The 13,026-nt window shown below is 48.2% G+C and overlaps 1 protein-coding gene across 1 annotated transcript; it reads right to left on the bottom strand.

The window, feature by feature from the left end:
* Positions 1–10,895: 10,895 nt before the first annotated feature.
* LOC124666879 (GDSL esterase/lipase APG-like) lies at positions 10,896–13,026 on the bottom strand. The gene is made up of 5 exons (XM_047204212.1): positions 12,637–13,026; positions 12,359–12,489; positions 11,872–12,105; positions 11,522–11,777; positions 10,896–11,391 (listed from the first exon to the last, which is right to left on the bottom strand). The coding sequence occupies exons 1-5, from the start codon at positions 12,872–12,874 to the stop codon at positions 11,195–11,197; spliced, it is 1,056 nt and encodes a 351-aa protein (XP_047060168.1). The 5' UTR covers positions 12,875–13,026; the 3' UTR covers positions 10,896–11,194.

Here is a 13,026-nt window from a genome sequence, read left to right as displayed (position 1 = left end):
AGAATACGTAGGCAATGGCACCCGTAAAATAGTTAATACTACTTCCAATGACATAAAGAACGAGTATATGATGATGCGAGATGGACCGGGGTTCCCAGCTATCTACACTAGTGGTAACTCTCCAATAACAAGGGTTGGGTGAAGAAATTACAGTTGGGCAATTGATAGGATTGAAATAGCATTAAGACAGAACATCAAGATTATTAATCATGTAGGCATGTTTTCCATATATAGTCATACGTGCTCGCAATAAGAAACTTGCATAACATCTTTTGTCCTACCAGCCGGTGGCAGCCGGGCCTCTAGGGAATCTACTAGAAATTAAGGTACTCCTTTTAATAGAGCACCGGAGCAAAGCATTAACACTCCGTAAAAACATGTGATCCTCATATCTAAGCCTTCCCTCCGAGCTTATCCCAGCTTGCTGCCACTCCGGGGCCTCGGTTCCGGACATAGACATATGCAAACAACTTGTAGATACAATCTAAGCAATAAGTATAGAGCTTAAATCTAAGATCATGCCACTGGGGCCGTAGTGACAAGCATTAAACACAACAAGATTACAGCAACAATAACTTCACAAACTTTATAGATAGACTGATCATAATGTAACAATTCATCGGATCCCAACAAACACAACACCGATTACATCAGATGGATCTCAATAATGTAAGGCAGCTCATGAGATCATTGTATTGAAGTACATGGGGGAGAGAATACCAACTAGCTACAGCTAGAACCCGTAGTCCATGGGGGAACTACTCACGGAGCATGATGGAGGCGGTGGCGTCGATGGAGATGGCTTCCGGGCACTCTCCCCCATCCCGGCGGCGTGCCGGAACAGAGATTATGTCCCCCGAAACGGAGTTTCGCGATGGCGGCGGCGCCCCTGGAGTCTTTCTGGAGTTTCGTCAATTGGTATTGCGTTTTTAGGTTGAAAGGGCTTATATAGGCGAAGAGGCGGCGCAGGAGGGCGCCTGGGGGTCCCACCCCATAGGACGGCGCGCCCACCTTCCAGGTCGCGCCGGCCTATGGTCTGGGGGCCCAGGCCTCCCCTCTGACTCCCCTTCGGTGTCCTGGTCCGTCTCGGAGAATTATGATGTTTGGTCTTCGTTTCGTCGAATTCCGAGAATATTGCCCGAACAGCCTTTCTGGAACCAAAAATAGCAGAAAACAGGAACTGGCACTTCGGCATCTTGTTAATAGGTTAGTTCCGGAAAATGCATGAAATCGTTATAAAGTGTGAGCAAAACATGTATCTATTGTCATAAAACAAGCATGGAACATCAGAAATTATAGATACGTTGGAGACGTATCACCAACCGGTCATACTCAGCCTGGTCTGTAGTCAGAGTGGTGATCCGGGCTTCCGCTTCCTTCCGCGCCCGGCTTTCTTCCTCCAGCTCCGCCCGCAGCACCGCGCTGGAGTCGGTGAACTCCTTCAGAGATTCATCCAACTTAGATTCAGCAGCAGCCAGGGCCTCCTTTAGCTCTCGATCATGCCGCAGCTCAGCCTCTACGAGTTGATTCTTGAGCGCCGCGGAGATGGTCTTCTGAGCGTCCAGGGCCTTGCGATGATCAAGGGCAAGCTGCTCCTTTTCGGCTGAATCCGGAAGAAAAGGGGATTAGCAAAGTGATCCAGTAAGTTCAAGAAATAAAGAAAGATGCCGGAGAACGAAAGTGATGCCGGAGCTCTACCTTTAAGCGCGGAGAGCTGGGCAGTGAGGTCCTCGAAGGAGGTCCGGAAGAGCTGGTATGCAAAGGATTTATAAGTACTGAAAGTAAGAAAGCAACCGGTACAGAAAGGTGCCGGAGAATGAAAACTTACCTTGGCACTTGCTGTGGGCATCGGAAAGGGACCGGTGCTCCCATAGAAGCTCCTCAAAGAGTTTCCTTTGAGACAAGTTGGCCTTTTAATACTCAGGATAGCCTTGATCTTTTCCGGTTTAACCTCAATGCCTCTAAGAGAGATAATACGTCTCCAACGTATCTATAATTTTTGATGTTCCATGCTAGTTTTATGACAATATCTACATGTTTTGTTCACACTTTATATCGTTTTTATGCATTTTCCGGCACTAACCTATTAACAAGATGCCGAAGCGCCAGTTCCTGTTTTCTGCTGTTTTTGGTTTCAGAAATCCTACACAGGAAATATTCTCGGAATTGGACGAAACAAAAGGCCAAGTTCCTATTTTTCCAGGGGCTTCACGGAGTCCGAAAGAGAGACGAAGGAGGGCCACGAGGAGCCCACACCATAGGGGGGCGCGGGCCACCCCCTGGCCGCGCCACCTGGTGGGGAGCCCACCTCGGGACTCCACCGACATTGCCCCTTCGCCTATAAAGTCTCCCAGATGTGAAAACCCTAAAAAGATAAGCCACGATACTAGAAAAGTTCCAGAGCCGCCGCCATCGCGAAGCCAAGATTCGGGGGACAGAAGTCTCTGTTCCGGCACGCCGCCGGGACGGGGAATTGCCCCCGGAAGGCATCTCCATCGACACCACCGCCATCTCCATCAACGCCGATGTCTCCCATGATGAGGAGGGAGTAGTTCTCCCCCGAGGCTAAGGGCTGTACCGGTAGCTATGTGGTTAATCTCTCCCGTACTTCAATACAATGATCTCATGAATTGCTTTGCATGATTGAGATCCATATGATGAGCTTTGTATCGCTATTAGTCTATGTGCTACTCTTGTGATGTTATTAAAGTAGTCTATTCCTCCTTCATGATGTAATGGTGACAGTGTGTGCGTCATGTAGTACTTGGCGTAGGTTATGATCGATTTTGGAGTTAATTATTACTTGATAGTATTGATGTGATCTATTCCCCCTTTCATAGTGTAATGGTGACAGTGTGTATGCTATGTTAGTACTCGGTCTAAATTGCAAAGATCTATTATGCTCTAAGGTTACTTAAATATGAATGCTGAATGTTGTGGCGCTTGTTAACTCCGGCTTGAGGGAGCTCTTGTAGCCCTACACAATGAATGGTGTTTGTCATCCAACAAAAGAGTGTATGTAGCACAAGTGAGGAGAAGTTATAAATTTATTATGTGATCAATGTTGAGAGTGTCCACTAGTGAAAGTATGATCCCTAGGCCTTGTTTTCAAATACTGCAAACATCGCTTGTTTACTTGTTTCTATCGCATCTTTACTTCTCCGCAATATTACCACCATCTATACCACCTATGTTTTACTATCTCTTCGCCGAACTAGTGCACCTATACATCCGACAAGTGTATTAGGTGTGTTGGGGACACAAGAGACTTCTTGTATCTTAATTGCGGGGTTGCTTGAGAGGACTATCTTTGACCTCTACCTCCCCGAGTTCGATAAACCTTGGGTGATTCACTTAAGGGAAACTTGCTGCTGTTCTACAAACCTCTGCTCTTGGAGGCCCAACACTGTCTACAAGAATAGAAGCACACGTAGACATCAAGAGACAATGAAGCCAATGAGTTTTCCGGCTAGTACGCCAAAGACGCACTTCAGCGGATTCAACAACATCTTGTACCGTCGGAGATTTTCAAAAGTTTCCGTGAGGTCACTGATCAAGTTGGATCCTTTCCGGGTCATGACCACAATATCGTCGATGTAGGCGTGCACGTTTCGGCCAATTTGGTCCTTCAGGCACCGCTGCATCGTACGTTGGTAGGTGGCACCTGCGTTTTTAAGCCGAAGGGCATAGTAACACAGCAGTAAGTGCCAAAGGGTGTGATGAACGAGGTCGCCTTTTGGTCGGACTTCTTCATCCGGATCTGATGATACCCGGAATATGCGTCAAGAAAACATAGAAGTTCCGCCCCCGCCATCGAATCAATGACTTGGTCAATGCGCGGCAAGGGGAACGGATCCTTCGGACAATGCTTATTCAAGCCAGAGTAATCGATGCACATTCTTAGTATTTCAGAATTCTTTTTGGGTACAAGGACGGGGTTTGCGACCCAATCAGTATGGATAGCTTCTACTACGAAACCTGCCTCTAGTAACTTTGCTAACTCCATTCCTATGGTGCGGCGCTTCTTATCTCCAAAGCGTCGCATAGCTTGTTTCACCGGTTTGGCACCCGGATTTATGTTGAGGTAGTGCTCGGCGAGTTCCCTTGGTACTCCGGACATGTCAGAAGGTTGCCATGCGAAGATATCCATATTAGCTCAGAGGAACCCGACGAGCGCACTTTCCTATTTGGGGTCCATGTTGGCTCCGACTGACACCTGCTTAGTGCTATCGCCTTCTATGAGGTCGTGCTTCTTGGTGTCTATCGCGGCCTTGAACGAGTTCTTCTGTTCGGAGATCTGCTTCTTGGTGGTCTGCATCTCACTCGGATCCACCGTGGCCCTGTAGCCTTGCAGCTCCTCTCCGGATATCACGGATTCTGCAAAGGCGGCTTCGCCCTCCTCATAGTCCCTAGCTTTCTTGTAGTCTCCGGATACGGTGATCATACCGTTAGGACCCGGAATCTTGAGCTTATTATAGATGTAGCATGCCCGTGTGTGGAACTTGTGGTAGGTGGGCCTACCGATGATTACATGGTAGGAGCTCTTGAAGGGCACCACTTCGAATGTGATCATTTCTTCGCGGAAGTTATTAACATCGCCGAAGGCCATGGGAAGTTTGATGCTACCCAGGGAAATTGCCTTTTTACCCGGAACAATACCATGAAACTCAGTGGTGTTGTGCTTGAGCTGTTCCTTGGTAAGGTTCATCCTCTCCAGGGTCTCCAGGTACATGATGTTCAAGCTGGCTCCACCGTCCATAAGGCACTTGGAGAAGTCATATCCGTCGATGCGGGGACTTACAACCAGGGCGAAGCATTCTTTAGGGATGACGGCCGGATGATCCGACTTGTCGAAAGTGCAGGCTTTTTCCGACCACTTGACGTACTGCGGCACAACCGGAACTATGGCGTTCAAGAGCCGGAGAGCCGATTTCTTTGGCCCGAACCATTGGTGTTCCGAGGAAGGTGTGGTAGGCTCCGACACTCTTTTTTATGAAGGGGTTGGATTTGTTAGCCGCGGTACCCTCTTTGGGATCCGGCGAAGCATCGTCCTCGTCCATCGCCTCGGAACTGTCCTCGTCCTTGTCCTTGTTCTAGCCCTTGCCTCCTTTGCCGCGAGGGTGCTGCTTCCGGGCTCGCTTGTATCCTGCTTCCGGGTCAGCCTTGAGATCATTGACGCACTTGCAGTTGCGGTTGGTGTGAGTGCATTTGCCCGTAGCCGGATCTAGATGGGCCAGGCACGGCATATCCCTGTATTCCTCGTACGTCTGGGGAGCGCGGGTTCCAGTAGCGGTGACTTCATCAGCGCGTTGTTGGCCCCGACCGGCTCCACCACCACGCCCGCAGCCTCTTCCGCCTCCTGGATCTCAGCGTTGGAACGTCATGGCCACCATGTCGGATCCTTCGCCCTTTTGGTCTTCGGAGGGGTTCTTCCGCTTGTTGTTGTTGCTGCTGCCGCTATTGTCGCGGTTTTTGTTTTGTTGGTGCAAGGGTATGGCCATGGTTGCGAGGTCTCCGCCTGCATCATCATCGGCGGCGGTGTGATCACTGGCGATGGTAATCATCTCATCCAATGTCAATTTGTTTGCGTTGACCAAGCAGGTAAGCTTATGCCGCAGTAGTCCACCCCTCTGCAAGCCACCAATGAAGGCATGCATAGCTGTGCGGTTATCCACGTTCTCGCACTTGTTTCTTGTTGCTAACCATCGGGTGAGCAAGTTCCTTGATGTTTCACCCTTCTTCTGGATACATGCCTGCAGATCTGTAAGGGTATATTGCCCCTATGTGTGGTTTTGGTAATTAATGACAACCCCTATGGACTAATGTTTTCATTGAGTTTATATGAAGGAATATTCCATAGGTACTACTTGTACTCCATGGTTGGATTCAAGTATGGATGCCATGAAGATAAAGGTATACCTTGTGTATTGGCATCAAGATCATCGGTATGAAGATATATATGTGATATGATCAAGAAGAAGAAATGAAGATGGAGTTCTTATGTGGAACTCAATACTAGCCATGCTCTATCTTAAGTGAGTATCAGAAGATACAAGGTTGAGTTGGGCAAGTTCAAGATGAGCATCTTGAGTGGATCACATGCTTGAAGCTTTCCGTCCATTTGGTGATAATGGACATGTGAAGATGTGCATCAATGGAGCTTTCCCATCATAGTGTATGGGGAGCATTTGTGAGTCTTCACGAAGCAACATTGATCAAGTGAGGCATTCCGGCTTGTGTAGAGCTTGAAGTATTATCATCAAGATCAAGCGGGATGCGCAAGGCAAAGGTATGACCTTGATAGGTTTTCCTTTTATCGGTCTCAAGGTGGTTGTTGGGAGACCGGATTATAGGATAGATAGCCGCACTATTAAGAGGGGCTTTCGGTTGAGTAACTTGATCACATCGTCTTAGGGAGCTCAATCCTTTGCATACTTTGCATATCCTTATTGCTTCTTGGTGTTTCTCTGTGAGAGGTTCTTGAGCTTGTTGCTAGCTTTACAACAAGCCCAAGTTCATCGAAAACGGAATCCGCATGCATCTTCTATTGCGTTTTCGAGTTTGGACGTCTTCACCGTTTCTTGACGGTGGGAGACTCCCTCTCTAAAATAATCTAAAATGTTCTGTGAGGAGTCTCCATATTAAAAGTTTTTGTTGGGGTTCTATTCGTCGTTATCTTTCCAACAAAATTGGTTTCATGCCAATCGGGGTCCGGACACAAAAGTTATCACAGTTTTTGTATAACATGTTTTCCTGCTCACCCGGTCAGGAACCCGGACGGACCTGCCCATGCGCCGGCCGGTTCCGGTTTGCCGCCCGGTCAGCCGGCCTACAGACCGGCGGGCCCGGCGTGCTGTCCGGTCGACCGGTCGCCAACCGGCGCCAACCGGATGACCTCCTGGACGACACAAAGTGACCCCGGTCGGGGTTCGGCCTGCCGACCGGTTTGGACCTGCTGGTCCGGTCTGTGGCCCGGTCTGACCGGGCCCTGGACCGGATGGCCTGGCCTCAGGCCCGGTTGACCGGCCTCCTCGATGGTTGACTCAGCCCAACTTTTCCCCAACGGTTATATTTTCTCTTGGGCTATAAATAGCCCTTCTTCCACCTTGGGCTGAGTTGGTTCTTCCCCATTCTCTCTCCTCCATTGTTGCATTTGAAGAACTTGCTCTCTCTCTTGTTCCCCCCCCCCCCCATGATTCTTGCTCAGCCTCAGGCCCGGTTAGCCGGCCTCCTCGATGGTTGACTCAGCCCAACTTTTTCCCAACGGTTATATTTTCTCTTGGGCTATAAATAGCCCTTCTTCTACCTTGGGCTGAGTTAGTTCTTCTATTCTCTCTCCTCCATTGTTTCCTTTGAAGAACTTGCTCTCTCTCTTGATTCCCCCCATGATTCTTGCTCATTCTTGAGGGATCTAAGAGAGGAGATCTAGATCTACAACCTCCACCAATCTATTTCTCCTCTAAGTGAGGGGAACTCTTGGGATCTAGATCTTGGAGTCTTTTGTTGACTTTCCCCATTGTTCTTCCTCTCCAATCTCATCCTAGCATTTATTGTTTGGGTGGGATTTGAGAGTGAAGGACTTGAACACCTCTAGTGTTCTTGCTTTGCATCATTGCATAGTGTTGAGCTCTCCACCACGATTAGTTCGAGTGAGAGACCGTGAGCTTGTTACTCTTGGAGGGAGACCTCCTAGTTGGCTTGGCGGTTGGTGCTCCGGTGATCTCTTCAAAGAAGATTGTGAAGAGGCCCGGGCTTCTCCTTCGTGGAGCTTGTGAAGTGGTTGTGGAGCTTGCCATCTCCGGAGCGGAGGAAAAGCTAACCATAAGGAAAGGGCCATTATCCTTCGTGGGTGTGGTTCGGAGAATAGGGTGAGCCTTCGTGGTGCGGGGAATCCTTCGTGGACCTCCACTCCTCCAAACGTGACGTACCTTCTTGCAAAGGAAGGGAACACGGGAATACATCCTCGTCTCCGCGTGCCTCGGTATTTCTATACCCGAGCTCTCTTACCTTGTGATAGCCATCGTGCTTGAAGTACATATATCTTGATATCACTTGTGCTACATATATCTTGTGCCTATCTTGCTTAGCTCTAGTTGCTATTGTTACACTTAGTTGAGCTTAGCATATTTAGGGTAAACTAAACGTTAGTTTAATTCCGCATTCCTACAAGACAAATCCGCAAGAGTTTTTAATTGCCTATTCACCCCCCCCCCTCTAGGCGACATCTCGATCTTTCAAGATCGCTTGTCGTGGCAGGTCTCTTGTAGGTGCCCCTGAAGTGATTTTCGAAGGCGTTCTTCATGTCAAACCAGCAAAAGATGGAGTTCTTCTCGAGGTCGCTGAGCCAAACACGAGCTGGACCAACAAGGTACAACTGGAGCATGCGGCAGGCTATGTTGGATGTTCCTCCGGCAAAGGTTACTGCATTGTAGTAATCATCTATCCAGGTATCGGGCCTTTCACTACCATCATAATGCTTCAGGTTTCTGGGTAGCTTCAGGTTCAAGCTTCTTGGCGTTGGTTCCTCTCGAATCACTTTGGGCCAATGTAGTCGGTTCTGTACTCGTTGAGACGTTCCCGTGCATCGCGCGGGCCGCCGCTAGGGGTGTTTGAGCGGGAGCGAGATCTCCGACCTCCGCCTCCTCCTCTTCCACTGGGTGGTGGTGAGGGAGATCTGCGAGGGGGCCTACAGCTTACTCTCGAGTTCCTCCTGGTAGCCTGGTCGGGGAGAGAACCGAGTCGGCCGCCGGCAGTGGAAGGGGGTTGTCTCCGGTCGCTAGTAGGCTCACATCGGCAAGGAGCTTGGGTTTGCGACCTGGTCGCGGGTAGGGGAGGGGGAGGGGAAGGGGAGGAGGAGATGACATGGTGAGCTGGGTGGTTGGCTCTCCCCTCCGTGTGGTGCTGCTCGTAAAGGGAGGTGCAGGGTGAGCGTGAAATAAATGTTCGTTTCTACGAGAAAATTCAGTTCTTCGTGGTTGCATGTGCCTCCTCTATCAGAGAAATATATTTTAAGGTGCCAAAAAAATTCAAAAATATTTTACATACATATCTTTGCAATATATGTGTTTCGTCAAGTTTTATGAAAAAACAAATATTTTATATGGTCTATGTAATAAAAAGAGAATTTATCTTGTAAGATGTCTTCACCGAATTTTGTTATTTTTACACATGACAAGTATTTTCATGAAACGACGTTGTGAACGTGTAGCACGTGAAGATGTACGTAAAAAAATATTTCAATTTTTTTAACATTTTAAAATGTGTCTAACATGCATTTCAAATCAAAAGGAACATATATGCTATCATGAGCCAAAACACTACTCCCATTTCTACATTCTTTTTGGTCGTCTTTCTGTCCTTGTCGTTGGCATTCGATAAAAGGAGCATCCAAGCCTTTGGAGTTTTGGCCTATTTAGACGCTTTTGCAGCTTATAAGCCAAATGTTAAAAGAAACTTAACAACCTAGTCGCCTCTCCTTTCCCGACTTATGTTCCATTCCTCCTAGTCGGCCTCAACGACAAGTGTTGATGGTAGAGGAGGTCGAGTCATCATTGACCATGGTAGATGTAAGTTTAGGCGTAGGGCTAGGTTTAGGGTTGCCTTAGGGGCATATGGGGTGATGTCCTCTTCTAGAAGCTTCTCCCAGCCGCTTGCGAGCAGCGGCACATGGTGCCTAGTGAGCTTCTCATATCTTTCTTCGTGGCGAAGGACGAAGGAGGGGTCCGGATCTAGGGATGGCTTTGTCAATAAGATGAGATCCGATTTGTGGCTATATTTGGCTTTTCCTTGTCGTTGCGGTAGCGGAAAAGGGGGCAAGTCGCCTAGATTTGGAGCTCCAAGAGAAGATGGTGAAGTTGTGTGTGCGCCTCTTCTTTGGAGCTCATCTCCGGTGGTGCCAGGACGACCGTTGTTGTCAAGTTGGTGTACCTTTTAGTTGGGTGGCCACTCCTAGCTCTAGTGCTAACTATTGACCATCACCACAACATTCGACGGCACCGCTCTCTCTTCCTCCTAGTTGGTGTGCCAAAAAGGAGAATCTTATTGACAAAGCCATCCCTAGTTAATTTCTATTGATCTGGAATCTCATGGAGCGGATAACTTAATTGCTATTTCTCTAGAATCTCGTGGAGCCAGACCTTCTTCGTCGGCGCCACGTGCTCTTGGGATGGTGGATCCTGCTTTCAATTCCCCTGATGGTCAAGGTCATGGTGATGATGATCATGTTGCTGACAACTTATGAGATAGTAGATAGTCTTAGTCTCCTAGTTATGCTTTTGATCCTGGGCAATCTCTCTGGCATCGTCCCGCCTTGTTTATCTAGGGGGTGCCTTCTTAAAATCCTGCAAAACCTTGTTCTTTCTTGGTTCTCTCAGCTTGCATCAGAACTTGTCCAAATCTGGTGCCAAACGCTAGGAGTAGGCGGCATTTTACTTTCTCTTTGCACCTAGATGCTCGCGTGAAAATAAAGGAGAATCTTCAACTCCAATATGGCTGATGGAGAGGGACTCAATTGCAATCTACATCTCCTTCTTAGGGTATCTTTTGTATAAAAGTGAGGACTATGTTGTATTTTCCATATTCTTAGGATTCTCTATGTAATTTGTAATCCCATAGCTCTGCACTAGTTCGGTGATTCGGGAAGTAAGCCTTTTGGATGAGCTAAAAAAATTTCTGAACCTGCAGAAGAGTTGCATTTGCATGTCATATATTAAGAAGAAATAAGCCACAAGGGGCAAAGTACACGACCTGACCAGCTAGAGGAGCCTTTTGGATGAGCTGATTTTGAATATGCATACAAATTATAATCTTCTTCACAAGTTCAATAAACTCGTAAAAAACAAAAGTTGGTTCTCATCACATATAAATTAAAATACGCATTCCATTCAAAAAAAAAAAGAGCCTTGCGATCAACATTTATGAAAACACGATGGTCAAATTTCAATGACATGAAAAAGGGATCCAGTAGAGGTCTTCGGCCCCCCATACCACCTGTAACTTCCGAGCTCTATTCTTATTTTGTAAACCATGTCCTCCTAAAGAGCTGGCATGCACGCCACAACCTGAAATACGTACAAGGCTCTACATCGACACTCTTGGCACAGAGTTTTTTCACAGAAATTATTTTCCTTTCAAGACGCTTGGAAAGCGTGTGTAGCCTTCTTCTAATGGCATTTGCTGACCAGTGGCAGGTGGCTTATGTGACCAGGTCGATGCCCGCTGCGAGGAGAGAGTCCGCGATCACTTGGTTCGCTGCCTCTGATGGGTGGACGGCGTCCCAGAACACGTAGCTCGTCGCATTAGAGCAGGTCCCGACTGACTTGGGGTTGCAGAGGAACACCGTGAACTCCACCCTCCCTGTCCCGCAGCATCCCCGCTTCGCCTCGGTGAAGCCTGACACCATAAATAAACGCAGTTGAGCATGAACGATACAACACAAATCTGTACCTGTAATGCCGGATTGCTGGTAGAAACATAAAGATCCATGCATGACGCGCAGGCATAGGTTGAGCAACAGTGGTACCTTGTGATTCAGGAGAGGTAACGAGGCTGTACAGAGGCGTGTAGATGTCGAAGACCGCGATCTTAAGATCATGGTACCTCTTCGCCAGCGAGTTGACGGCGGCGCTCATCTTCCCGTTGAACCTCTGGGAGTCGCTGTTGAGCCTCGTCACGCACCCGCTGCTCCCGTGACCGAACAGTGTGATTGCCGCGGGGAGGCAGCCTAGGGGTGGCAATGTCGTGACAGCAATGCGCCGTGCTCCCATACCGTAAAGTTGCTGCAGTCAGTTTAATGTTCCAAAAGTTACATGGTCAATCATGACCGCTAGACCTGTAGTTGACGAGGGACTAAGCTGGTGTGACGTGGCATACCGTCACGCTGTTAACAAAGATGCTGACAAGGCGGTCAGAGAACTGGTCGACGGTCTGGGTCTTGAAGAGCAAAGGGTTGATGTAGTAGTTCTGGACGAAGTCACTTGCACCGAAGCTGATGATGTACAATGAGCCCGTGATGATGGACTTAGCCTGGCTGCTTCCAGCCACCGCTGCCAGCTTGGATTGGTACTCCCTGAAGTAGTCCAATTGCTGGGAGAAAGGGATGGCATGCTGCGTGACACAATTAATTTGCCCAAGTTAGAGACCATTTAAACTGTAATAATTTTGCAAAGTACTACTGGTGTGATGCTTTGTACAAAATGAATAATGATGCAGAGACTGACATATAGCTAATCCATTTATATTCGATGAACTGATAATTAATGAAACGTGAAGGAAGTAACATGCAAAGCAGAACACTTCACTAGAGCTTCTTCTGTTAGGATGTCGATTCCTTGAGAGACCAATGATCGATGATACTTACATACATTAGTGCCGTGTGATCATAGTAGCCAGATCCAGCAGAGGCGAAGTTGGCTCCGATCAGAAGGTTCTTCCCTGACGCCTCTGGGCTGAGATACGCGGGTGGGTAGCTAGTAAACCCAAGCGTATCAGCTGTAACCACACAAGTTGTAACAAAAGACATATGAACCTATTAGCGAGTGCAACTGCAGTACTGCAACATCATGCATGTAAATGCTGAAAAACACATGTAACAAGAGTAAAGTGTGTGGGTAAGAGTGTGAGTGCATGACTACTGACCAGTAAGATCGGTAGCAAGCTTGCCATTGCAGAACCTCCCCGTGGCCACACGGTTCTTGAAGTCCCTGCCATAGGGAGGGAAGTCCGCCTTGATAAGGGTGTGGAGGTAGTCATTGTTACCTATGTCGACCGTTGAGTCGCCGAACGTGAAGAGCCCCGGCACGAGCGGCTGCGCTTCGCCGCCATGAGATCCCACCAAAAGGAGTACAGCCAAGAGCAGCAAGCACCTCGCCTCCATTGGGACAGGCTATTGATCGAGTCTGTGGTATCACTTGGAGCAGTCGTTGCAAGGAGAAGCACGGTCTGCTCTAATGGAGAGTCTGTGAGCTTTATATAAGTGAGCCTGCACAGACACAAACGAGATGACACACACAGTTCCAGAAGTTTATG

This window comes from Lolium rigidum, chromosome 1 (genome assembly GCF_022539505.1).
Source record: "Lolium rigidum isolate FL_2022 chromosome 1, APGP_CSIRO_Lrig_0.1, whole genome shotgun sequence".
NCBI classification, from domain to species: Eukaryota; Viridiplantae; Streptophyta; class Magnoliopsida; order Poales; family Poaceae; genus Lolium; species Lolium rigidum.
This window is presented reverse-complemented; position numbering and strand designations above follow the sequence as displayed.